A 25835-nucleotide genomic window follows, 5' to 3' on the forward strand; every position below is an offset into this window, starting at 1 on the left:
GGGGGGACACGAGAGAGCGGCTGCTTCTGTGGGGCTGGGAGGGAACGGAGCGGGATGGGGCTGTGGGGTGGATTCGGACGAAGTCCCTGCACGGAGCATCAGATTAGGGCAGAAATGCCCGCACCGCAGAGCTGCTCTCCATCCCCCATCCCTGCTCAGCAGCCCAGCCCAGCCCCTAACCCACACCTCCTCCTCTGCTGCATCTGAAGTCCTCTCCAGGGAGGGAAAATTGAGGCAAAAAGGTAAATCTGTGCCTCTGGGGCTGCTCTGGCGCTGATTTACACCGGAGCTTGTGGCCACGTACCTGCCCTGCTAAGCAGAGATGGGAAGCACAAAGGAGAAGGGATTAACGTGCAGGGAAATTTCGAACCACTTAAAGTGCCTCCAGGGAAGCTCCCGCTGCTCCCATGGTTTTAATTAAGGCTGCTGTCGGACCACCCTTGGAAACGGAGGACAAAACCCGGCAGCAGCCGTGGGGCCGCGGGCAGCCAACGCTCTGAGCATCGCAGCGATGCAGCAGCAGCTCCGGGGGGGCACACAGAGCCAGCAGGGCTGGGGGCTGCGGGGTCTGCAGAGCTTTTTGGGGAGGGTTAACACATCCCCTCCACCCAAACCACCCCCTGAGCTCGGAGCCACCGCTTTCTCCCGCTGGTGGAAATCTCTCATCTCTCATTGCTGGTGGGAATATTTTGCCTGCGGCCGTCCTGAGGAGCAAAACAAAAATTAAAAGGCAAATATCCGAGAGCTGAAGGCTGCAGAGCAACGGGAGCTGGGTGGTCTCCCTATAAAGCCAGCGGCGAGACTGCGGGCGGCTCAGCCACGCCGACCCGAAACCGCAAACGGGGCGCAGCCTCGCTCTGAGCTGCAGAGAACAAAAGGTGCAGAGGGGAGGAAGGCCCGCACGGCCCCGCAGCGCTGAGCGGAGATGGATTGGTGCTGCCAGGAGCAGAGAGAGGCACTTTGCAGCGCTCGTTCCCAATTCCTCCGTCCCCCATCTCGGGGAAGATTTACGCCGCTCTGCTCCCGCGGTTTATTTCCGAGCAGCGCCGCTGACTGCGGGCGGACGGACGTCCATCCATCAACCCCGTAAATGTATGTGGCAGCCTAAGAGCCCCGCACGCAGCTGTGCTCCTCCGATCCCTGAGAAGGGAAGGGGGGGAACCGTCCTTAATGAGCTGCTGGCTGATGAGATCCCGCCGTCCTTCAGCCCCGGGGTGGCGGGGGCAGCCCGGATCGATGCCGCCGGCAGCCGAGGGGCTCTTTGTGAGTGCAGCCCCTCCTGCACGCAGCCCCTCTCCCCACTGCAGTGCACCGAGCATCTGGATGGTGCTGGGGGAGCCCTGCCCTGCTCCTTGTCGGGGGGACCCCAGAACTGCACCTCTGGGGCGCATCGTTGGGGATCTGACACCCGGAGAGGTTCAGAAGGGACTCTGCTCAGATCCCGGAGCCCCCAGGGTTGGTCCTTTCCACCCCGACCCGCACAGCATTTGGGATACTGCCTCTCTGCTCTTTGGAATAAGGGAATAATCAGCCCTTCCAACCCGCTCTAAACGGGGCTCCCATCACACGGCTGCCAGCCAGAGTCACCCCACAGGAAAAGCCCAACATGCGCACAGCAGGACGTCCTGCCCAACGTCTGCCCTCCAGCACAGCCCCCCAGCCCAGGCTGCCCTTCTCCTCTTGCCTTTTTCTCCTCATCCTCGGAGGCTTTCTTGAACTCGTGCTCGAAGGAGCTTGCCAGCTCGTTGAACAGCCCCACCTCCTCGCAGTTCTTCAGGAACCGAGTCGGCGTCGGGGTCTGATCTGGGGGGATCACAACACCACCAATTCACACCGTACCCCCGTGCCCCTCCTGCACCCCCCGCTCAGCACAAAACCTGATGATGTTTTCCTGTCCTGTCCCTCCCAGCCTGGGGCTCTGCCTGTCCTCAGGGGCGACACCGGAGGGGAGGAGTGGGGTTGGTGTCCCCAAAAGGAGCAGACCCCAAAAGCACAGAGGGATCAGAGGAGGAGGAGAAACCCACCAGCAGCAATCCACCTGCATGGGACCCCCTGCACTTTCCAGCACGAAGGGGGTCCTTGGGACGCTTCCCTTGAGCCGGGGGATATTTCACCCTCCCTGCCCCATTAAGGTTTGTCCATTAAGCACGCTTTGCTCGCCCACACCTCTCCCCATTAAGCCCACGACCTGCTCTGGCTGCAGATCTCAGTGGGATGCTGCGTCTGCAGCATTTTCGGGGCTGGACCTGAAAATTTTGGGGCCATTCCCCACTCAGCATCGCTCTCCTGATGCCACAAAGCACCAGGACTGCTCCCACCCCACCACCTCTCCCATCCCAACCTCCAGGAATTGCCCAGAAGTGCCCAATTCCCATTTCAATCAGTCCTTGCACGGGGAGAGCTCTGTTCCTTATGACCCTCCAGATCCTCACTGCAGTGTTTTGGTGGGGGTGAATCCTGCTGCTCGTTAGCACAAAGCTAACGAGGGAGGGAGCAAGGAAACCCCTGGACAAAGCAGCCCTTCCTGAAGTGTTTTGTGCTGGCATCTCACCCACGAGTGTGTGCACCTCTGGGAGCTGCAGAAATGAGGATCTGGGACCCCAGCTGTGCTCCCATCCCCTCCCAGCCAACACGGATGGGAGTTCACTGAGGAAAAGCCAACCTCCCCTCTATTTAGCAAAGGGCTCAGTGAAGGAAAACCGACCTTCAGCAAACTGAGCCTGCCTGCAGCCCCCACCCCAATGCCTTCCCCATCAGCTCCCGTGAGGCTGATCCCACATGGAACGAATTCTCCCCATTTTGTGTCCCTTGGGGTCCACCCTCAGCTCTCTTAGGACCTCACCCATAGTTGCCAACCCCAACCCCAACCCAACCCCACACACCTTACACCTAAGCCCTAACACTAACATTAAGCCTGGCTCAAAGGCTCGCAGCAATCTGAACTGCCAGTTCCCCCATCAGCCCCAAAGTGGGGATGGGGATGGATCTGGGGAAAGTGTGTCCTTCCCAAGGGCTGCAGAAAGCATTTTCCTGCTCTCAGCCCTACACAAACCCCCATCCCATCAGAAACCCAGAAGAGGATCCCAACGAAGCAGGAGAGCATCAGTAAGCAGTGATGCTCTGCTGCCAGACACCGATACGTGCTTTCTTTTTCCCATTCTATACGGGCTGTGCCGACCCTGCAGCACTCAGAGCTGTTTGGGTTTACAAAGCAAAACCCCAAAAAAGGAAAAGCCGACGCCTGCGCTGGGGAAGGAGCTTTGCTGTCACATCCAAAAGCACAGCCAGCACCAGAGGAACCTCCATCCACCCATCACCCCCTCCACATGACAAAAAAGGGAGGAAAACAAAAGAGAGAGAGAAAAAAAAACAACCCACCAAAAAACCCAACACCGCCGTAAAGAAAGGGGAAAAAAAACCGAGCAGAAAGTCAGCAAGCAGCCTCCGGCTCCGCTCTCCTCCTGATTAAATGCAGATCACAGGGCTTTTTATGGGAGGCAGAGACGTGGCTCGCTGCATCTGCTCCCCAGCATTAATCTTGCAGCCGTGGGCATTAACGCGGCGCGGGGCTGAGCAGTACCTGCCATGATGACCGAGTCGGTGCGCGCCGGGCCGAATTTCAATGTCATCTCATGTTTGTGTTTATGAACTGCCAGGTGGTCCTCGTTTGTAAACCTCTGAAATGAAACGGTTCAGAAAAGGGTGAATCAATGCGGGCTGCGTTTTATGGGACTGGGGTTGGGGATGGGATGGGATGGGATGGGATGGGGTGGGTTGGAATGGAATGAGGATGGGGATGGGATGGGGTGGGGTGGGAATGGGATGGGATGGGGATGAGATGGGATGGGGATGGAGATGGGGATGGAGATGGAGATGGGGATGGAATGGGGATGGAGATAGGATGGGGTGGGTTGGAATGGAATGAGGATGGGGATGGGATGGGGTGGGGTGGGATTGGGATGGGATGGGGATGAGATGGGATGGGGATGGAGATGGAGATGGGGATGGGATGGGGTGGGGTGGGATGAGGTTGGAATGGGATGGGGTGGGGATGGGATGGGATGGGGATGGAGATGGAGATGGGGATGGGATGGTGTTGGGGTTGGGATGAGGTTGGGGCACAGTGTGGTGTTTGCACACTGCTCAGATGGAAAACAGCACTGTGTGCAGTGAAAGGGGCACAGAGACGGCCGAGAACCCATTTCTGAAGATTGCAGCTGAGATAGGAAATGCAGGTTGATGCCGGCCCTAATTAGAGGCCATGATTAGGGGCTGCTCAGCTCTTTGGGATGGGGCAGATGAGGCTCTTTTGCTGTGCGATTTGCAGCCGGTCCAACATCCACCAGAGGCAGAACAGCGGGGAAAAAACCAAGGGATTTCTGTGGGGCCGGGGGGCTCACGGCCACCCCACGGAATTCTGCAACGGGGACGGGATGCTGCCTGAACACAGACAAAGGCAGGAAGGGCAGAGGGAGGACAGGGTTAAAGCAAACCCTCCTGCAGAGGAGGACGGAGCTGCTCCTCGTGGGCTGCAACAAAGCACGGCTGCAGGGCGGGCGCATCGCAGCCATCGGGATGGGGGTCAGCACGGGACGGGGCCGTTTTCATTTTGCCATTATCTCCCACTCCCAATTCTTCGTTTCCCATTATTTCCCCTTCCCCACCCCTTCTTTCCCATTCTTGAATTCCCCATTTCCCATTATTTCTCATTCCCTTTCCCCATTCCTTATCTCCCATCCCCATTTCCCATGATTTCCCATTCCCCGTGTTTCCCCATCCCCATTCCCCATTATTTGCCCATATTCCCATTAATCCCCAGCCCCCATTATTCCCACTATTTCCCATTATCTCCCATTATTCCCCACTCCCCGCCGTTCCCCATTTTCCCCACCATTCCCCACCGTTCCCCAGTTCCCCCTCCCCATTCCCAACCCACACCATTCCCACCTGCAGCACAACAAAACCAACCCAAGGACAAAAGCTGCACTTTTTACCCCATTTTTCCAAAGGGAAACTGAAATCTGCAGCACATAAACCCTCTGCAGAGGTGGGGGGGGGGGGGAGGGACTCACACAGCATTTCCAAATGCTGAAAAAAGAGGAAAGGCAGAAAATCCTCCATTCTGCAGATCTGGGTGCTTTGGCAGCACTCGGCGCCCACCATCCCCCCCCCAACCCCCAACCCCATGCAGCAAAAAAACCCCGAGACGGAGCCCGGCACGTCAGCCCTAAATCATGTCATGTTACACTGAGAGCAGCGCCGGGGGGACGGGGGGGGGGGTAGAAGGAGGGATAAAAAAATGGGATGAGTTACGGCCACGGCGCTGCCTTTCATATCCAATCCCCTCCAGCAGCAGTTGAAGAGCTGCCGTGGCTGCAGCCGCTGTTTTGGAGGGGCTGAAGGATTTGGGGTGGGATGGCAAGCATTGCATTCCCCCAAGTGCCACTTGCAGCCCGGATTTTGCCTTTTTTCGGCTCATTTTTGGGGCTCTGGGTAAACACGGTCTGCACCCCAAAGGAATCTTTTTTGGAGAGAACCAAGGAGGGCTGTGACAGCGTGGGGATGAGAGCTGTGCATTGTGCAAACCTTTGTTTGCTGGGTGCAACGCAGAGCAATGCTGGGTGCAACGCAGAGCAATGCTGGGTGCAGCACAGAGCAATGCTGGGTGCAGCACAGAGCAATGCTGGGTGCAGCGCAGAGCAATGCTGGGTGCAGCGCAGAGCAATGCTGGGTGCAACGCAGAGCAATGCTGGGTGCAACGCAGAGCAATGCTGGGTGCAGCGCAGAGCAATGCTGGGTGCAGCGCAGAGCAATGCTGGGTGCAACGCAGAGCAATGCTGGGTGCAGCGCAGAGCAATGCTGGGTGCAGCGCAGAGCAATGCTGGGTGCAGTGCAGAGCAATGCTGGGTGCAACGCAGAGCAATGCTGGGTGCAGCGCAGAGCAATGCTGGGTGCAGCGCAGAGCAGTGCTGGGTGCAGCGCAGAGCAACGCTGGTGCAGCGCAGAGCAATGCTGGGTGCAGCGCAGAGCAGTGCTGGGTGCAGCGCAGAGCAACGCTGGGTGCAGCGCAGAGCAATGCTGGGTGCAGCGCACAGCAATGCTGGGTGCAGCGCACAGCAATGCTGGGTGCAGCGCAGAGCAATGCTGGGTGCAGCGCAGAGCAGTGCTGGGTGCAGCGCAGAGCAATGCTGGGTGCAGCGCTACCTGCACCCCCTGCATGGTGCAGAGCCCACTGCACTGCGCTCGATGGGTTTTTACGTCGCTAAGGGCATTCAGAGCACACAAAGCGCTGGCTGAGCACTGAGCCAGAATTCAGCTTCAATGTAGATGAGACTGCAATGGCACAGAGCTCCCTGCAGCAGGGAGACTTCACGTGCAGGGAAGCACAAGTCCTGTTGCAGCCTTAGCAGAGATGGGGGGGGCTGACCCTGCTGCCCCACGCTCATCACAGAGCTCAATTAACAAAGCTGTTGTTAATGTGGGAAGGCAGAATGGCACTCTGACTCAATGTGATACGGACAACGTGGGAGACAAAGCAGAACGGTGACAGCATTGCAGCTGAGCAAAAAGGGCTCAGGGAGGAACGGCAGCTCAGTGCCAGCACTGGTGGTTGGGGGCTGTGTGGTGTCTGCCATTCTGCCATTGCTGCATTGCCCATTGCTGCCCATCATCTCCCATTACTGTCCATCATCTCCCATTGCTGCCCATCATCTCCCATTGCTGCCCATCGTGTCCCATTGCTGCCCATCGTCTCCCATTGCTGCCCATCATCTCCCATTGCTGCCCATCATCTCCCATTGCTGCCCATCGTCTCCTATTGCTGCCCATCGTCTCCCATTGCTGCCCATTGTCTCCCATTGCTGCCCATCGTCTCCCATTGCTGCCCATCGTCTCCCATTACTGTCCATCATCTCCCATTGCTGCCCATCGTCTCCCATTGCTGCCCATTGTCTCCCATTGCTGCCCATTGTCTCCCATTGCTGCCCATTGTCTCCCACTGCCCACTGCTGCCCATTGCTGCCCACTGTTGCGCACAGCCACTCCTGACACACATCACAATTCCAGCCCCGTTTTCTCTTTGCTGCCATTCCCTTCTGTCAGCTGGGTTTTCTTACCAGATCTTTGGGGGTGTCTGCACTCCCAAAACCACCCCATGTCCAGCAGTGCCCTTCCACCAGAGGAAGGGCGAGACCGCAGCTCCAAGCATCCCAATGAGGACGAATGCAAAGAGCAGTTTGGGGCACTGCACCCACACAGCACAACCAGCCGTGGGTGGGGAGCACCCCCACACTCATAGGGCAATGGGAACACCTCCAAGTTTGCTCCAGCACTTTGTCACGGAGCTCCTGGAGCCCATCCCAGCCCATCCCATCCCATCCCATCCCATCCCATCCCACCCCGTTCCTCCTTGGCTAGAAGGGCAGAGCATTTAGCTGGGAGCAGGTAAATAATTTAATTTACATTTCTATAGCTCTGCTTGTCCCAGAGGGCTTCTCACACACATCCCCTGTGCTGAATGCAGGTGTTGGGGGGGGGCAGCAGCCATCTGTCCAACAGTGCAGCGAGGAGAGAAGCTTTCGGCCAAGGACGGAGGGGAGAACTCCTTCAGAAACCGCCCTCAACTTTTCATTATCATTAAATGGTTTTTAATTGCTATCATTGAGCAGGCGCTGCGTCTCCTCCGCCTGCACGGAGCTGAAGTTCCGCAGCAGCGCAGCCCTGGGGAGGAGCAGATCTGATGCTGGGCTGAGATCCCAATGGGTCTGAACTGCTGTGGGCACTGCCAGGACCACCACCAAAAAGGGGTTTCTGCAAGGTGTGCTGAAGGATCAGGAAGCATGGAATGGTTGTACGGCCTGAGCTGGGAGGGTCCTTAAGGATCGCAGAATCACGGGATGGTTGGGTTGGAAGGGTCCTTGAAGATCACAGAACTATGGGATAGTTGGGCTGGAAGGGTTCTTAAAGGTCACAGGACTGTGAGATGGTTGGGTTGGAAAGGTCCTGAAAGATCACAGAACCACGGGATGGCTGGGTTGGAAGGGCCCCAAAGCCCCCCCTCAGCCCCACCTTTTGCCCTGGGCTGCTCCCACCCCCACCAGCCGCCCAGGGCCCCATCCATGGCCCTGAGCACCCAGGGATGGGGCACCCACACTTCACCGGGCAAAGAGGAAGGAAGGAACATTCCTCCACTTTGCAACAGAAGCCTGTGTGAACAAAAGCAGAGGAGGAGCAGACAGCCAAAGTCCTCCGGAGGAGGAGAGCAGCCCGAACCCCAAACCCCAAAACCCCAAAACCCCCAGTTTGGGTTCAGCACATCCCCCACGCCGCCATCCCTTCTATCCCAAGCTGCAGTGAGTTCTGACCTCCACACGGCGGAGCATTCCCTGCCTCCTTCCCAGACAAGGGAAGGTTATCAGAACCCCGGTATTAATTACCGCTGCCACATAACTCGAGAGGCGCAGCGGTAATTAACGGAGCTGAGCGGAGGGGCGGAGCGGAGCCCACGGATGCGTGGCTGCCCCATGGGAAGCCCTGGATGGCTCCTGCGTGGATGTGAATCATCCGTACGGCCCCGACTCGACTCCCAGCAGCACCGCTGTGACCTTGGGAGAGCCATCAATCCTCCCCCACCCCACCAGCAGCACAGAGCGGGGAGAGGCAGCCGCTCAGCTTCAGCAGGGGGAGAGCAGACGGAGCTGAGAGCGCATGGAGCTGCACTGCAGGGAAATGTTAACAAAGGAGATGATGGCTGCGCGTCCGACAGCGAGTGCTGGGACTCCTTGGGAGCTCAGCATCTCCCGAGAGCAAAGGGAAGGGCAGGGAGCCGAAATCCAGCCTCTTCTATAGCGGGGAGCTTGATTCCTTCCTGCCTTACAGCAGGGAGCTGAAATTGTGCCCTGTCTTCTAGCAGGGAGCTCAATTCCCTTCTGCCCTACAGCAGGGAGATGCATTCAGCCCTGCTCTACAACAGGAAGCTCCAGGGCTGAGCTGTTTGGGCAGCTGTGTGGCACTGAAGGAGAAAAGTGGGATCCTGTGCCATCACAGCCACCCGGTGCGAGGGCTCTTCGCCCCCATCTCACCTACACTGCACTGGGTTGGAATCACAGAACGGTTTGGGTAGGAAGGGACCACAAAAGGCCACAGGTTCCTCAGGCACGAGTTGCCCTTGGTGCCTCCGTGGTGGTTACCACCAATCCCCTCCTCTTTATTTTCCACGTGCCTTAGTAGGGCCCTCAGGAGGAAGCCTCCTGGCATTCTGGCCTGCCTTCCTTTCTCTGGGGATGCAGAGCTTCTGGGCTGGGAGGGAATGGTCCTGGAAGGGAGGAGATGGTCCTGGAAGGGGGGGTGGTCCTGGAAGGGAAGAGATGGTCCTGGAAGGGGGGGTGGTCCTGGAAGGGAGGAGATGATCCTTGGATGCGGCACTGCAGACGGATGCCTTCGCTGTTTACACACAGAACCAGAATGCTGGGTGAGGGCTGTGCACCTCACAGCTTTGGAGAGCAGAGCAAAGCCCCTCCAGAAGCCACCCCAACTGCAGCGCACCCCAACGCTCCTAATTGCCCAATTCATCATTCACAGGGCAGCCTAACGACGACTCAGCATCGCTGTGCGCCTGCACTGCTCCATAAGGACGGAGCAGAGCAGCTCCTTCGGTGCAAGGAAAGCCAGTGGGGACGGAGCACAGGGAGGGTGCTTTGGCTGCAGGGGTGGATCTGTGGTCCCTTCAGGTCCCTCCCAGCTCAGATCCGCTCACACGGACGCTCTGCAGAACCTCATTTCATGTAATGGTGCCATTTAGCGGAGCCGCCGCCGCCCGATGGATTTACGGCTCTCCCACCCTCTGCTCACACTCACACACAGCCCTCATTGTCTGCATCTTTACTCTCCGGGGGGAATTTTAAGGACTTTTAATGTTTTTATTGTTTTAATCCGCTGTATAAAATCAAATCGAATCAAATAAAATGATTTGAGCAGAACAGCTGCCGCGATGCCGGCGATGTGGCGGTGCAGTTTGTCGGCGCATCGTTAAGCAGAGTTCGTTAGTTAACACCCTTCACCCCCCCACCCATAGTCACAAAGCCCCTCCCCACCCCACACCTCTTCCCATCATTACCACCCATGAGCTCAAACCTCCCCCACTTCAGCCCAAATCCCCCCGGACAGGGAGGGGTGATGCTCTCAAAGCAAAACCCCCAAATTGCCACATTTTGCACAACGAAGGGACCCTTTTTTGTGCCCCTAAATGGAACTGCACTGCACCTCTCCCTTCTGCCCACGGCTGTGTGGCTCTTCGTGTGCTTGCAGCCCCTGCAAACCCTGCATGTCCTCCAAACCAATCCCTGGAAATAAACCCATTTATTGCTCAACAGAAACACAGCATCGCCAGCAATGGGCACAGCGGTGTGGGGTTCTGTGCCTTAAGGAGGAGCTGCACCCCTGAGCTCGTCACGCAAAGCAGCAGCCACAGAGGGGGGAGAGGGGATGGCAAAAAAACCCTACAGCTTAAAATTCAGAAATGCCTTCTATGCAAAGCTCTGCTCACACCCTCAAAGCTCTAAGAAAAAAATGCAAAAGAAAAATCCCAGATTTTGCTGCGGAGAGGTGTGCTACCCCACCCCCATTCCTCCAGCAAGGAGAACCTGTGCTCTTCAATGGGTTTTTCCCCCACGCAGAGCTGTGGGCTCTCTGCAGAAGGACGCACCGTCCCCATTCACACTGCGCTGCCGCAGAGGGGCGGAGCGACCCCCCAGCACCAGAGACAGGGGGGGTCCGGACCCCGAGGGGGGGCTCAGCCTCCGGGAGGGGTTTGAGCTCTGCTTGCTCTCCTGCTGCCCATTTCTCCCTCCTGCAGAGCCGTGGGAGAGTTGCACGGGGCGGCAGCGTGGCTGAAAGTGCCCCCCTGTGTCGGTGAGCGATGGAAATTGAAGCAGGGCAGCAAAGGAACACACAGCCCTTCTTCTCCTTGGGAGCCTCCTCTGCATCGCTGGGGCTGGGGAAGGAGGTGGGAGGTGAAGGCTGAGCCCCCCCGGATGATTTTTGTCCCAGACTGTGTACAGCAAGTCCTGCACGCTCACGCATGTCTGGGAATTAAATGCCTCTGCAGGCATGGAGGAGAAGGGCTTTGTCACAGCTGCATGCTGCATCTGCGCTGCAGAATGAGAGATCTGCTCCTGTCATAAAACACAGAATGTGCAGAGATCAGCAGAGGGGTGAGATGGGAACCTCAGAGCAACAACAACAAAACCCCCAAAGCAAACAACCCGATCAGCAAAAGACTGCTTTTAAAATAGCAAAGTATTTGTGCCTGCTGCAGGAGCACTGCAATGTGCATTGCTGCAGGAGCACGGCCAGCATGGAGCACTGCAGGGTGCATTGCTGCAGAAGCACAGCCAGCATGGAGCACTGCAATGTGCACTGCTGCAGGAGCACGGCCAGCATGGAGCACTGCAGGGTGCATTGCTGCAGGAGCACAGCCAGCATGGAGCACTGCAGGGTGCACTGCTGCAGAAGCACAGCCAGCATGGAGCACTGCAATGTGCACTGCTGCAGGAGCACAGCCAGCATGGAGCACTGCAGGGTGCATTGCTGCAGAAGCACAGCCAGCATGGAGCACTGCAATGTGCACTGCTGCAGAAGCACAGCCAGCATGGAGCACTGCAGGGTGCACTGCTGCAGGAGCATGCACACCTGGGCAGCTCTGTGCTCCTGTTAAGCTGCAGACCACAAGCAAGTTTTTAGATCCATCTAATTTTGAGTTAATAAAAGAGCCCAGCTCGATTTACGGCCTCGTGCTGGCAGCACACACAGCTTGCATCTGTGATATAGAGCAACAGCTCGAGGTAAGGACCAGGCTGAGATTACTTTGTTCAGAGCAGACACTCTGTGGTTGTGGAGCCCCTTAAATCACAAGGAGAAGAAAGCATTCCCTGCCAGTGCCCGGCCGTGCTCCTTTGTGGGTAGTTCTGCAGCCCTGATCATGTTCCCAAGAAAGGAGAAACCCTTCCTCCCCGTCCCCCCCTGCTTTGGAAAGTGGAAACTGCCTCATAATGTGGGAACAAACAGCGAGGATACGGCTCAGGAAGAAAAAAAACCAACAGAGAAATGATTTGTTAGAAACCTGGCAGCGTTGGAGGAACTGCAGAGACGGCTCCGTGGGCTGCGAGCAGCCGTGCTGCAGGAGGGCCCCTCGTGGAAGGGATGGGAGCTCTCTGTGCCCCTTTTGCAGCACCAAAATGTAAGTGCACCTTCTGCAAGACCTGCACCCAGCGATGGCAGCTGCTGCATACCTGGAGGCGTTGCTCTCAGCCTCAGCGCAGCATCAGAGACAGAGGGGAAAGCCTCGCCGCTACTGCTGCAAATCCAGAGCTGCTATTTCTTCCTGCTAATTGCTGCTGCAGCCAATGGGCTGGAAATCCGAACGCAGCCGGAGCAGATAACTCTAAGAAATGTGAGAACCGCTGCCAAACCTCGGTGCAGCTCCACAGCGAGCAGCCAGGCGGCCCAGCTGCTGCTGCTGAGAAAATTGGAGCTAGAAAAGAGTCAACACGAGTTGAAGTCGCTTATCTCCGCTATGGACCCGTAAAGCAATTCATAGCCTCCTCCCCCCAAATCTACACCGAATTGAATCTGAGAGTTCTTCAGTGAAATTTGCTGCAGAGCCGTACGGAGCGGAGCCAGCAGCTCCCAGAACCTCCCGGCCGTGCCCACACCGTGCACAGAAAAACCCAGCACAGCAACAGCAGCTGCAGTGCCCTGGGAAGCAGCACCCACCCATGGCTGCAGGTGGAGAGCAGCCCGTCCCAGTGTGGAGGGTGAGGAAGGCAGCTGGGTTAACCCAGGGAGGACACGGAGGAAGGCAGCAGCAGAAAGCAGAGGTCACTGTGCTGTCGCCTTTCCACTGCTCGTCCCGCTGGCACGAGGGGAACAGGTGTAGCAACAGCCCCTGCACTGCAGCACTGCAGCAACCACTGTGGGGTTGCTTATAAACCTACAGCAAAGGGGTTGGGGGGGGGACGGCAGCAAAATTGAGGAATTATCCCAAAAGGGCAGGGATGGAAAGCGAGCCCTGTGCCGGGTGCCGGGTGCGGTGCAGCGGCCGCCCTGCAGCACGCAGAGCAGTGCAGGGCTGCAGGGAGCTCTGCAGCAGAGCAGCACAACCACAAGGGACGGCCCTCCCTGCTGTGCTGCAGTGCAGACAGCTGCAGATGGCTGCTCCGGGCACGGCTGGGAACAGCAGAGCTCCTCGTTAATACCTCACAGCTCCTAATTAATGCCCCGTCAGCCAGAGGGAATGCCAACACGTTCTCCTGCACCGGCGATTTCACGCGAGCACAGGTCGGCCCTTTGGCACAGGTTGCCGTGAGTTTGCTGTGGGATTTGTGCACGGGTCCTGCAGTGCCGTGGCACCCGGGCTCTTACTGAGCAGAGGGGGGTCTGGAAAGCTGTCCGGAGCCATTTCCATCTGACAGACAAGTGTCTGCACCGCTTCAGCGCGCGCACGTGCTTCCAATGCAAAGCAGAAATGGCCCTCTTGGAGCTGGCAATGAATCCCAGCCATAGGAATGATAAAGGCTTTAACTTACAGGAAATGCTGCTATTAAATAATATTTAAGTCTTAATTATATTTTAAAACAGCCATTTTATAAAAAAAGAAGTTCTGTTATAGTGCTTTTGTAGTTAAAGGTCTGTCAACATTTCCATTTTAAGCCTTCATTTCTAGGGGGTTTATAATTTGGTCATAAAAATTCATTCTAGGCTGGAACTTGGCATAGAGGGGCTCAGCCTAGGAGCAATATTTTTTATTATCCAATTTGGTTTAAATTGGTTTGGCCGTTTTTAAGTTATAGGAGTGTAAAAAATAAACGTTTACTGGTTTCAGATGCCTTCTCCAGCTGATTACTATTCAAAATTAGCTCTCCTCTCCCCACCTCCAAAAACACCTTCGTGAGAGGTGGGGGAGATCATTCCGCTCTGCTGACACCACGCACGAATTGCAGTTCAGACGAACGCACTTTTTTGGAGCTAACAACCCCAGAGCTGCTCCAAACAAACCCTCCTTCCACCCTGTCAACGTGCAGCCTCTGCCATTTGTGCAGGTAGCGCAGCTGGAAGGGCCGTAATTGGAAATCAATAATTAACTCCGCGAACCTGCATTCCTGGGAAGTGATGGAAGGCCTTTAAAGCGAGATGTTTCTCTGCAGAATTTCACCTGGGCCGCTGGCAGCTGCAGATAAAGGGCTGCAGATGTGGAGCTGCAGACGTTTTGCTTCCATTTAAAACACAGCGAGGAAAAACTGCGCTTTACGGCTCAGCTCTGCGAACCACGCGGGCGCGGAGGGGCTGCACGCGACGTGGCTCTGCACGCTAAGTGCAGGACAGGGCTGTCTGTGCCCACGATCAGGAAGAGCTCAGGGAAGGCCGTTATCTTCGCTCCGTCTTCCCCATCCACCATTTTTCACTTTGACGTTTGGCCGTATGTGGGCACGGCCCTCGGCTGTCCGGAAGGGCTGATGGACGATGGACGGGATCTGTTCCACGTGGGATCCAGAGCTGCGTGGCCCCCTGGTGCCCCACGGCGCCGTGTCTGTGCCACCCCACGGCTGTCCATCCCCACCAGCCCACTTGTGACCAACGCTATCGGCTGCTCTCCTGCTTCATCAGCTCAGGTTTCCAAAGACGAATCAGCACCGACCTCATTAAACCCGCGGCTGCCAGGAGCCCGAGCTCTCTAGGAAAACCAGTCTGTGCCCAAACGGAGCCCTGCTCAGTCCCAGTGCCGAGACAGGAACGATTTCTACAGGAGGACGGGGTGCCGTAACTCTGCTTAACAGCCATTTAAATCCTGCCTGCTCTCACAACAGGTCGCCAACGGGGCTGACGCCGCTCACAGATTTGATTTCAGCCCTCTGAATTTCCCGTGCTGCCCTTCGGCAGCGCCAGGAATGGAGCCTCAGGAGGCAGACCCCAGCAGGGCCGTTAAATCAGCACCAAGAATTAAAGTGGAAAACACTCAGCTGTAAAGCAGACCGGTGCAGGCGCTGCTCTCCCTCACCCTGCGCTGCCCGCACACCTCCCTGCCTGCTGCACTCCGCTGCTCTGAATCCAACCTGCCTCCCCCGAGGGCGTTCAGCCTCTGCAGGAACGCAGGCCAGGCTCAGTCCTTGTGCTGCTCCCTGCCTGGTGCTGGGACAAAGAAATATCAGCACGAATCACAGCCCAGAACGTCCCACAGCAGCGCCCGAGCTGCCCCAGCACCACGCATGTCCCAGCCCACGTCGAAGTGAGACCCTCAGCAAGGAGAGCCCGTCACTGGGCGCTCCTCAGAGGGAGAAGCTGCCCGTTTCTTCCCCCCTCTGCCTCGTATGAAAGGAATAATCCATATTCGTTTGGATTATACAAGCCACAAAACACACCTTTGCTTCGGTCCCACCCTGAACCAATCGCTGAAGCCGTTTGTTGCCTCGTATATTACAAAGCAATAGAGATTTAAGGGATAATGGTCATGGTGGCAGAGTATACAAAGCAATAAACTGCTTTTGAGGTTGGTTAAATGCCAAGTGATGCTGAGGCCTCAATGCCATAAACATTATTTCTATTATATGACAAGATAAGAGGATACAATAAACCACAAAGAAGAAAAATCATTGTCTGGCCTCGTGAAAGTTCTGGGCTTTGCGTTTCTCGGACACTGCACGAGCATCACCTCGGTGCCGTGGGCTTAAAGGGAATAAATTGTTAAATTAAGGGCGGGTTTAAAAAGCAAACGATTGTTTGAGGAAATGGCCTGGATAACTGCAGTGCCGAATGAGGACACAGCAGTGATTTGCGTCGCTTCCGAGGAGGGAAATGGCGTGGGGTGTGCGGGCAGGAGAAGCCCTGCTCTGCGCAGAGCCGCTCCGTGGGATGGGCCCCATCTGTCCGGGATGGGAATGGACCAAGCATCTCTACTGGTAGAGACGTCCTCTGTTGCGATGCTTTGTCAGGCCTGGAGCCCCCGAAGCTCTCTGGGAGGGCAGCAGAAGGCGGCTCAGCAGCCAGCGGTGCCTTTCACAGCGCTCTGCTGCCCACCCCGGGCATGGTGGGAGGTGCTGGCAGTGCTGGCAGGGAAACGGACCCTGCGAGGACCCCCCCGACTGCCCCACAGCCCAGCGCCACCCACTGCCCTCCTCCCTTACAGACCATGGCTCCGGATCCCTTCAGCTTTAATTACCCCGTGTTAATGAGTCACAGCCGTGTCGTTATACAGACTCAGCCCTGCCTTCCAACTTCACCGGCAGCGCGTCGGCTCACAGCGAGCACATGGTTGTGCTGAGGCTGACTTTCATCTCTGCACAATAAATGGCATTAGGAGACTTTTAACGATGATTAGCGGCGCGCAGCACCTCGTTTTGCTTAATGAGTTCAATAGGAGCCTCAGTGCAGGCACAGCCCTGCGCCAGAGGAGGCAGCAGCTGCCCACTGCCCTGCAATGCACACAGTGGAGGGTCAGGGGGGAACGGTCCCATATCTCCCCCCAGAAGGACCCACCCCCCACGACCTTGGGAAGAACCCTTTTTAAAAGCATGGGGAGCATTTAGAAGTCAGCTGCGTCGCAGCAGTCGTGCTGTTGGGAAGTGATGGAACACACAGGATCCCAAAATAACAGCCCTTACAGACCTAGCAACCACAACATGTTTATGGCCCCCCCCCGGAGCCCCACTGACCGCGGTGATGTGGGGGGCACGGAGGGATCAGCGCATCTATTTTTGGTGGCTGCTCCCATTTCCCCCTCCTCGCTGCCCTGGAAATTCAGTCCTATGGCCTCCTTGTGCCCAAAGCAATGAAGGGAAAGCAGGGAAAAGAGGAACAAAGCCAAAGAATTGGGGTGGTGTGAGGTACGGAGGGAAGGAAGCAGCCGACGGGTCAAAGGAATGGCACTGGGAAACAAAAGAATTCTTTTGCCTTTAAGCTGAAGTGAGAAAATCACCACTGGTTTCATGGTGATTGCCTTCAGTCCCCTGCTCGGGTCGGCCTGGCTCTGTTCTCCCTCCTCCTGTCACCTCTGGCGCTGCTGTGCATCTCAATGCAGAGCTCACACAGGGAAGGACGCAGCACTCGGAGTGGAACGGCGCTGATGGTTGCTCTGTGCCTTCTGGTGACGGAAGCTGAACCCACTGCCGCTGTTTGGAGCCCTGGCAGCACGTCCTTGGGAACAGGATCCCCCCGAAAATGGGGGATGTACCCAAAGAAGCAGGAGCCTGCAGGGACCAAAACATGCTGACGGATCGGGGAAGAGATCAGAGGTCTGGAAGTGAAAGGAACAGAGACATCGGAGCCACGGCAAAGGGACGCAGCCAGCAGGCACTGCCCCACACACGGTGACCCTGGTGGCCAAAGTGGCTCAATATCCAGCACAGCTGCCCACTCAGCAGTACTTGCATACAAAATACACCCAAAGGTCTTAAAGAATGAGAAAATGAGTTGAACGCTGCAGGAGAGCCCCTCCAGCACCAGCACAGCTCTTTGTTGGGCTGGGAAGAATCTCCCCATGCTGCTGCTCCGCTCACAGGAGACCTACAGGGAGAGGCTGGGGCTGTGTGTGCAGTCTGAAGGACTGCAAAGGGTGACTCCATCGGTCGGTAAACACCCACCGAGATCTGCTAGGAAGGATTTTCTGTCTAACAAACAAAAATTAATAAGATCCGCAGCCCAGGAGCTGCAGCCGAGCAGGTTCAGACTGGAAATAAGGCAATTCTTCCCCACCAGAGAGAGCAATTAACTGTTAGAACAACTTAACCGAGGGCTGCGGTGAATTCTCCATCACTGGAAATATTTTAAATCAAGCTTGGATCATCATTATTTCATACATGCTCTGGTTTGAACGGGTACTGAAGGACGTTCCAGGAAGCCGTGCGCGAGGTCAGGCTGGATCACAATGAATCACAGCGGGATGAATTACCTGGATTCGAACATTTCAATATTAACATGAAGAATTGTCAGAATTACCCATAAGCAGCAGTCTGGAACAGCGAAAGGAGGAAGCAACCACCTTTATATGTCATTTGTGGGAGATTGTGGGAGATTAAATTTAAATACATTGTTGTTTGCCTTAATTGCTTGTTTGAATCCGATTTTAAGGTTGTATGATTGAGGTGCTCACATCATTAAGTGCTCAAATGCAGCTAATACATTTTATAAATGACTTGCACAATTTCACAGGCAAAGAAGTTCAGGATAAAAAGCAGCCTACAAAAAAAAAAAAAAGAAAAAGAAGGAAGATCACCTGCACGTGGATGGGAAGCGCTGCGGACGGGACCGAAGTGCAGCAGAGCTGAAGCGCTGCTGGTTAAAGAGCCACAGGTGCAGGTTTGGAGTCCTTTTTTTGGACCCGTTTCTGCACTACAAAAATAAATGTCGCAGAATTCGCATGGGATGCAACATTATCCCTCCTTTCAACTCCCAGGGGGGACGGGGGGGACCCTGTGGGGGGTCAGAGCTCCCAGGCGTTGTGACCAGCAGCACACGGCGGGCACGGAGCGCCGGAGGCCCGACTGAAGGCACAGAGCCCCCTCCTCTCCATCCTACCAGTTGCATTCTGAGGTCGGAACGCTTCAGAACAGACCATCCCAGCTGTCCACACCCCACACAGGGCTGTGCTGGTTCCTCCCAGTCCCCATTGCAGCAGCACACGCAGGGTTGTGCAATGCTCCGCTCCTCCCACCAACGCAGCGCTGGGACGGCCTGGAGCTCACTCCAGTTTGCACCAACGCTTTGCACGGCTGCAGCCGACTCCACTTTGTCACCCACAGAGCAAAAATTCGCAACGGGTCTTTTTTCTCCCTCTCCCTCCCTTCTATTTTTCAGCAAGTCCGGAACAGACGACAGCAGTTTGGGGTCTGCATAACACGACACAAACCATCAGCTGATGCACACGGCAAAGAACTCGTCCACACGGAGTGAACCTCCGCCCTCCCCAATGCTCTGATAGGAGACAGCAGAGCTCTGGGCAGACGTGAACGGAGATGAGGTTGTGCTGTGCAGTGGAACACACGGACACACGGACAGAATAACAACACACCACAAAGCACAGCAGGTTTCATTACGTTGGAGTGCCCGCGCTCGCTCATAACCTGGATTTACACACTGCAAATCCTCCGATCTGATTACCTCCAGTGATCACGTAAAACACCGCCTTTAAACTCTTTGCCTCAGTGATAAAACAGCCACTTTGATTCACAGCGACACGTTCACAATAAAGCACACTGTGCAGGTACCTGGCCGCAGCCGGGGGCGTTGCACACGAAGGGTCTGTCGTCGCCCATATTTCATGCAGCTCAGCTACGCTGGGGAGAGAGCAGAAAAGAGGAAACTGTTAAATAAGAAGGGAAAAAAAATAAGTCAATTTTAAATACCTGGAGCAGAAGCAGCCACGTGCAGGACTGTAATTAATCAGGGAGGAGGAGATGGCTGCGTCCTGCGTCCCATCGGGGAACAGAGATCAACCCGAGCCGTTAACGAGGCGTCGGAGGGTCCCACTGGTTTTCATGTATGGGAAAAGTGCTGCCCTGTGGGCAAAGGGCCACTGGGAACCACAGGGGGCTGCCCCACACTGAGCCCCACGGCCCCCAGGCATCAGCCACCGCTTCGTCCCCACCTGCACTGCAGCGAGCGAAGGCAGCGGTGGTCTTTGGGGGGGGGAAAAACCCAACGTGTGAGCACGAAGCGATGGAATAAATCCAAGTCCTCTCTATGTGCAAGTTATATTTTCAATGGGAGAGAACTAAAATTTGTCATTTAATTAATTAAGGGATTATAGGAGTGGTGCTCCATTTTACAAGGCAATAATCCGGCTCCCTAGTGGGTAAACTACGAGGCTGATGGCAGGGGCAGTTTATCACAGATTACAGCCAAGGATAACAAAACACTCGCTCCTATTATGCTACGAGTGAAGCCACTCTTATTAATAAGAAATAAGAGTAAATAAAGCCGCCCCCACCGCCCCAAATTGGAGGAATAACCATTCCCTCCACCCACTGCTATTCTCATAGCGGGGTTTTAAAAAGCCATCACGCAGCGAATGCTCTCCCTTTGCTTTGCAGAGAACGCCATGGCTGCTCCAGCAGCTCTGTGCTCCGGGTTGGGTGCAGGAGCAGAAAGCTCAGCAGCCAGACCGCATCCATGGGGACACGGCACCGGGGAGGGGGGCACTGCTTTTAGGAGCTGGGTACAGGAAAGTGCTCTGAGAATGCAACACTGCAGCGCAGGGTGAGCAACACGGGGTTCAAAACGGTCCCCCGGTGCTCAAAATCGACGTAGTTTAAGGAGGAATAAAGAAATTCTTTAGTAATTTCCAGGCGAGGCTCCAACGCGTGGCTGCAGGGCGGAACCTCCTGCAGCACAGCACAGCACCAACCCAAAGCTGCGCAGAAGCGGCTGCCCGTTCCTCCCCTCCAAAAGGGGGGGATCCCACAGCACCGGGCTTTGGATTTATGGAGCAGACCCACAGACATCCCAAATGGAATCGGACAGTGGGCAGAACGCTCCCGGATGGGACAAGAGTGACAGTAAAGATGGGCAAAAACATCCCAGCACCACCGAGAGCCCTGAGGCGCAGTGGGGCACTGAGAGGTGACAGCACCGTGCAGGGAGGTGAAATGCCAGCAAGGGGCAGCCTGTGTCCCAGCACAGGACAGCACAGCAGCTGCTCTGAAGGCACACGGAAGCCCTGAAGACGGAGCTTTACCCACAGTGCAGCCTCGAGAGCAGGGAGAGATGGAGAGGTCGAACCTTCCCACGGCACCAAAGCGCTGCTCACACTGACTGCACAACACTGCAAATGGAAGGGATCTCACATCCAACCCAAAGCTGCCAACCACGATGTCAGGCACCAGACGGGGTGCCCAGGGCCTCATCCATGGCCATGAGCACCTCCAGGGATGTGGCACCCACGGCTTTGAAGGAGAAGGGAAGCAGAGAGCTCCTCATATGCTGTGTCACCTGCACTCAAAGTCCAGAAGAACAGCATGTAATATTCCTGTTAGCTGAGCACAGCAATGCAAGGCTGGGTGAGGCAAGAGACAGCCCTTGCTCACCAGCTGCAGCACAGGGCCACCCAGTCACTGCTCTTCCTGTAAGGAAGGAACAAAGGATAACAGCTGGGACACGCAGCACGCTGCAGCTCAGCACTGGAGTCATTTCACCGCCTGCCGTACAGGGGCTGGTAAAACTAAAGGTGGTAAATCTAAAGAACAACTAAAGGTCTGATAACTGCTGTCCTGGGCAGCCTGGATCTCGTTTTCCCATCACAGCCCGACTTTGTGCCTGTCCTCCTCGCCCATAGGAGGCACGGAGGAGTCACAGCACTCAGCACACGAGCTGCAGGCAGCGTTGTCCATCACACTGAAAGTAGAAGCAAGTCATTATTTCCAGCCTCTCCACTCTGCATTTAGTCACTGATTTGTGCAGGCTTTGACAAGTTGCTTCCAGAGCCTGGGGCACAAGTTTGCACTCGCGGGGCTCGGAGGTTAATGTCTGAAAAGCATTCCTGGATGGAAATAGCAGCACGGCCATCCTAAGAAGCTCCTCCTGGAGCGCAGGCTGCGAGGGGACCCTGAGCCTTCGGGGCTCCCCAGCTCACCCCCGGACCCAGAGGCTCCCAGGCCGGCCCACATTGCAGCAGTGGTGCTGCCCACGGTGAGAGCTGCAGCACTGAGCCAGCAGTGAGGGCACGAGCTGCAGGAAACGCCATAACACACCCTGCTGTCAAACAGCTCAGCGCTGGAAGTGTTTACAGACTGCTGAAGCCACCCCTGTATGCGTATGGTGGTGTGGGATGAGCTTGGGGATGTATCTGTTCCATCAACAAACAAATCTTATTGTCCAACACGTGGCATAATTATGGGAAGGAGCTGCTGTGTCTCCCAGGGCAGCCAACACTGCACTGCTAAGGTTGGAAATCTGTCCATCCCACCCTCTGCCTTCCCAACAAGAACAGCACGAGGTCAGCAGAGCCCTAAGCCCACAATTCCAAGGCGAATTAAAACTGCCTGAGAAACGAAAGAAACGGATCAGCCATGGCTGCTGGGGCTCCAACGGCCCACAGAGAATGAGAGAGGGGGAACCAAAGCAAAGCAAAGCAAACCAAAGGAAAGCAAGGCAATCCAAAGCAAACCAAAGGAAAGCAATGCAAAGCGAAGCAGAGCCCGGTGCTGCCTCGTGCTCTGCCTGCCAGCCCCATCCCACGGCACAGCTCTGCCACGAACTGGGGACAGCACGCAGTCAGAGCTGCTGGGCTGGCAGCAGGAAGCTTTGCTCGTTCTTTAAAGGCAGATTCAGCCGCTCGTTCACGACGGAATAGGGCTGCTATGCACATACATGTGCTCAGATTTATATCACATTTAGTCAGGATAAATTGCTTCAATAAATTCTCTTCTTAAGAACAGGCAGGATAAGCAGATGATTGGATACCAGCAACACACTCCCATCCCTCTTCCTGCAGCGTGGAACAGTATTTCCACGCTTTGATGATTTTTAGCATGTTGGGAATGGTGAGGGGAAGCGAGGAAACGCAGACAGATTACCAAAGTGTGCTTCAGAGCTCCGTCATCACCGAGCTGACGGGCAGCTGTGGCCAGAGAAAACTGAAAAGTCACTTCCAAGCAAAGCACACCATGCTGCCATAGCTCACGTGTGATTTTCTCTTACCCTGCTAACAAGCACGGACTGCCTGCAGGAAGTAAACCCAAAGCCACGCTTCACGGCAGTCCCCGGAGCACTGCGCTGCCCAGCAGCACCCCTGGGTTGGGCAGCCACGGGATGCAGGAAAACGTCAGCAGCCCGGCTTCCAACAGTGCGTCTCTGCAGCCGATCTCATCCCCACCTTCACCTGCAACCCGCAGTTCCTCACCGACGCAGTGGAGCCTCGCGAGAGGATGCTCCCAAAGGCAGGACGAGGGCATGCTGCACATGTTTACCACTTCACTGCTTACCCACGGGTGTCAGCGCTGACAAAGATGACTTTTTCCTGAAGTTAAGCTCAGATTACTGCTCTGGTGAAGAAAGAACTGGAGACGATCTACTTTATTTTGAGGCTTTGGAAAATGTGAGTCAGGAGTGTGAAGGCGGCGGTGCAGACACTGCATCAATTCTGTGTGCAACTCACCAAGCGGGCTGCAGGCTGCTCAATAAATCAGGCGGTCAGCAGAGCCACCTGGAACCTGCCAGCATAATTCCCTTGTGAAGAGTCGAGAGAATTAAAACAGAAAACCCTCAAACAAATCAAAGTATCAAATTAGCACCTGCGGAACTCAAACCAGGCAAAATCCCTTCAGAACAATTCGGTGCAAATGGAAAATCCATCCCGGGGATGGCAGGTCCAGAAGGTTGGGCTCGATGACCTGAAGTGGTCTTTTCCAACCATAGTGACCCTATGAAGCCCCTGCACTGGGAAGGCAGGCAGACAGGAGAGTTCTAACCCTAATCCTGCCCAGCGCCGTCCCCTCGTGCGGCTTTGCAGCTCATTCCCCTCTGCTGCTGCCCTCAGTGCTCCCCGATCCGATAGGGAAACGCCGCCCTTCCCCACCGCTGCCCCCCATGCACACGGGGATCCCATCCCCCGCTGCTCCCCGGCACTGCAGCAACACCACAGGTGCCATTCTGCCTACTGAGGCTCAAAGAGCGGGCCGTGCTGCTGGGCTGGCAGTGAGATCCCTTCTCTTGCCTCAATCATCAACATTTCCCCTTTTTTTCAAAAGTTCCATTCTTCCTGCAGATATTAAAGCCAACCCATATGCTGCTTTCCCCCTGGTAAATCAGTCCATAAACCAAAGTGGTCCCAAAGCACGTTAACTAACCCATTAAGAACGAAACCAAGCCCCTTATCCTAGTCTAGACAGACACCTAGGGGTAATATTTTCACTCCCTTAAAACAAATTAGATGTACTACACGCATCAACAGCAGCAATGAAAGACCAGCCTTCCTGAACGGGATTTCCCCCAGGACGGTGCTGGCACCTCACGGAACCCATTTCGAGCAACTTCCATTTGGAAACACTTTAGGAGAAAGAGACAAGAAGCAGGATGCAGGTTTTCCAAAGCACTTCTGGCATTTATGGGCCCTTTCATCCGAGATGCTCTGCATCTTTTCAGGTCAGCTTTACACAGAAGGGTTTCTGAAGTGTGCCGCAGCCTCAGGACGCGGTTTTGGCTGCAGCCTTGGTTGGGCAGCACAGGAACAGCCGCAGCCTGACTGCTCTTCTTTGGTTCTGTGTGTTACCCACGGGGACTCTTCCAAAATGCATCTCACTGCAAGCGTCTCACGTCCCACCAGGTGCCCACGACGGCCCCCATCCGTGCCACGATGCAGGCAGAGGCAGCAGGTATTCTGTTTGCAAAGCTGTTACAGACCTGCTCCAGCCAACCGCCGACGAGAAGTCGAGATTGGAAAGCAGTCTGAAGCCAAGATCTGCAGATGCGAGTCACGATTTGCAGAAGTAATGAGCAACCACGGCCTGGAGACCAGGATAGGATGCCCCTCATCCCCCCAGAGCTGCTCCTGCTGCCCCACGTCCAGCTGCCCCACGCACAGCCCACACCCTGCATCACCGCGGGACTCCAAACAGCGCACGCTTCTTCTGCACTGCCACAGAGCCCCACTGAAAACCTTCCCCTTACATCTCCAGATGGCACAAATCCCCAACCACAAACTGCTGAACGCTGGGGGACAGGGCTGGTATGAAAAACACTCTAAAAATAAGGCTCTATTGTTGTGCTTGCATGTGACTATTGTTATTGCAGGAATGCCTGTGCCCAACACTCGTACATCTGCGTCTTGCAAAACAAGCTGAAATACTTCAAATCCCAGTGAATCTCGGGTGGATGCAGAAATTGTTCTGTTGCAAATGTGCCAGCGCAGCCCCACAGCACAGCCCCACAGCACAGCCCCACAGCACAGCACTGCCCCACAGCACAGCCCCACAGCACAGCACTGCCCCACAGCACAGCCCCCCAGCACAGCGCAGCCCCACAGCACAGCACTGCCCCACAGCACAGCCCAGCCCCACAGCACAGCCCAGCCCCACAGCGCAGCCCCACAGCGCAGCACTGCCCCACAGCGCAGCACAGCCCCACAGCGCAGCACAGCCCCACAGCACAGCCCCACAGCACAGCCCCACAGCCCAGCCCCATGGCACAGCCCAGCCCCACAGCACAGCACAGCCCCACAGCACAGCCCCACAGCACGACTCCCCGCCCTGCAGGGATGCACTCTCTGGTTTCCCAGCACCAGCACATTTATGGTTCATTCCCATAAATCAGAAGGATAAACTTTATATTAATATGACCACAAAATTAAAGCTAGAGGTTTGCATCAACTATGAAACAAAACCAAAAGAGCTGCAGAGCTACCTCCTAAAAATAGGCTGAAAGTGGAACAGAAAACAAAAGCAAATGGCACGCTCTGCTGACGTGTGTGTGCTCTCTGCTACCATTCACTCGCCCGAAGGATGAGCTGCTAAATTAGCAGAACCACTGGAGATGGGGACACGGAGAGAAAGGAGGTGAGCTGAGAGGTGCAGTGCACAAAGACGAGGGCTGCTGGCTTCGGGCAGAGAAGCACACGGCTGTGGGTGGGATCAGCTCTGTGCTCTGTGTGGGTTGATGTGTGTGCTCCCACCCGACCTGTGGCTGCTGTGGGTTGAGTTGTTCTGCTTTCCAAAACGACGCTGCAGCTCTCATCAGTGCATGGCAGCCCAGCAGAGCACAGCATCCCAGCATGGCAGCCTGGCAGCACCATCAGCCCGAGCGTGCAGCAACAAGCCTGAGCAGGGTGCAGCTGGAGGCAAGGTGCCTTTCCACCG

General features: G+C 55.8%; 1 protein-coding gene and 1 long non-coding RNA gene across 8 annotated transcripts in view; both read right to left on the minus strand.

Annotated features, from left to right (window-relative positions):
- The window catches only part of LOC100545090 (cyclic AMP-dependent transcription factor ATF-7), a 48486-nt gene that overhangs the window by 11409 nt on the left and 11242 nt on the right, over positions 1 to 25835 (minus strand). For 5 of the 7 annotated variants that reach the window (XR_014880252.1, XM_085212114.1, XM_085212110.1 and 2 more), the window contains exons 2-4: positions 19254 to 19322; positions 3581 to 3677; positions 1685 to 1803 (exon numbers count right to left, since the gene is read on the minus strand). Coding sequence is in view for 4 of the 7 variants with exons in the window: in XM_085212114.1 (XP_085068240.1) it covers positions 1685 to 1803; positions 3581 to 3677; positions 19254 to 19301 (264 nt within the window). In the remaining 3 variants the exon portion in view is untranslated. Of the gene's footprint in view, positions 1 to 186; positions 1095 to 1684; positions 1804 to 3580; positions 3678 to 19253; positions 19323 to 25835 lie in introns of those variants that run through there. The other 2 variants (XM_085212116.1, XM_085212115.1) reach the window with 2 other exon arrangements.
- Positions 10087 to 19140, minus strand: LOC146542465 (uncharacterized). Its single transcript, XR_014880253.1, has 3 exons — positions 16211 to 19140; positions 12288 to 16004; positions 10087 to 11171 (listed from the first exon to the last, which is right to left on the minus strand). It is a non-coding gene; the product is annotated as an uncharacterized LOC146542465 (long non-coding RNA).

This window comes from Meleagris gallopavo, chromosome 31, assembly GCF_905368555.1.
Source record: "Meleagris gallopavo chromosome 31, MGAL_WU_HG_1.1, whole genome shotgun sequence".
NCBI classification, from domain to species: Eukaryota; Metazoa; Chordata; class Aves; order Galliformes; family Phasianidae; genus Meleagris; species Meleagris gallopavo.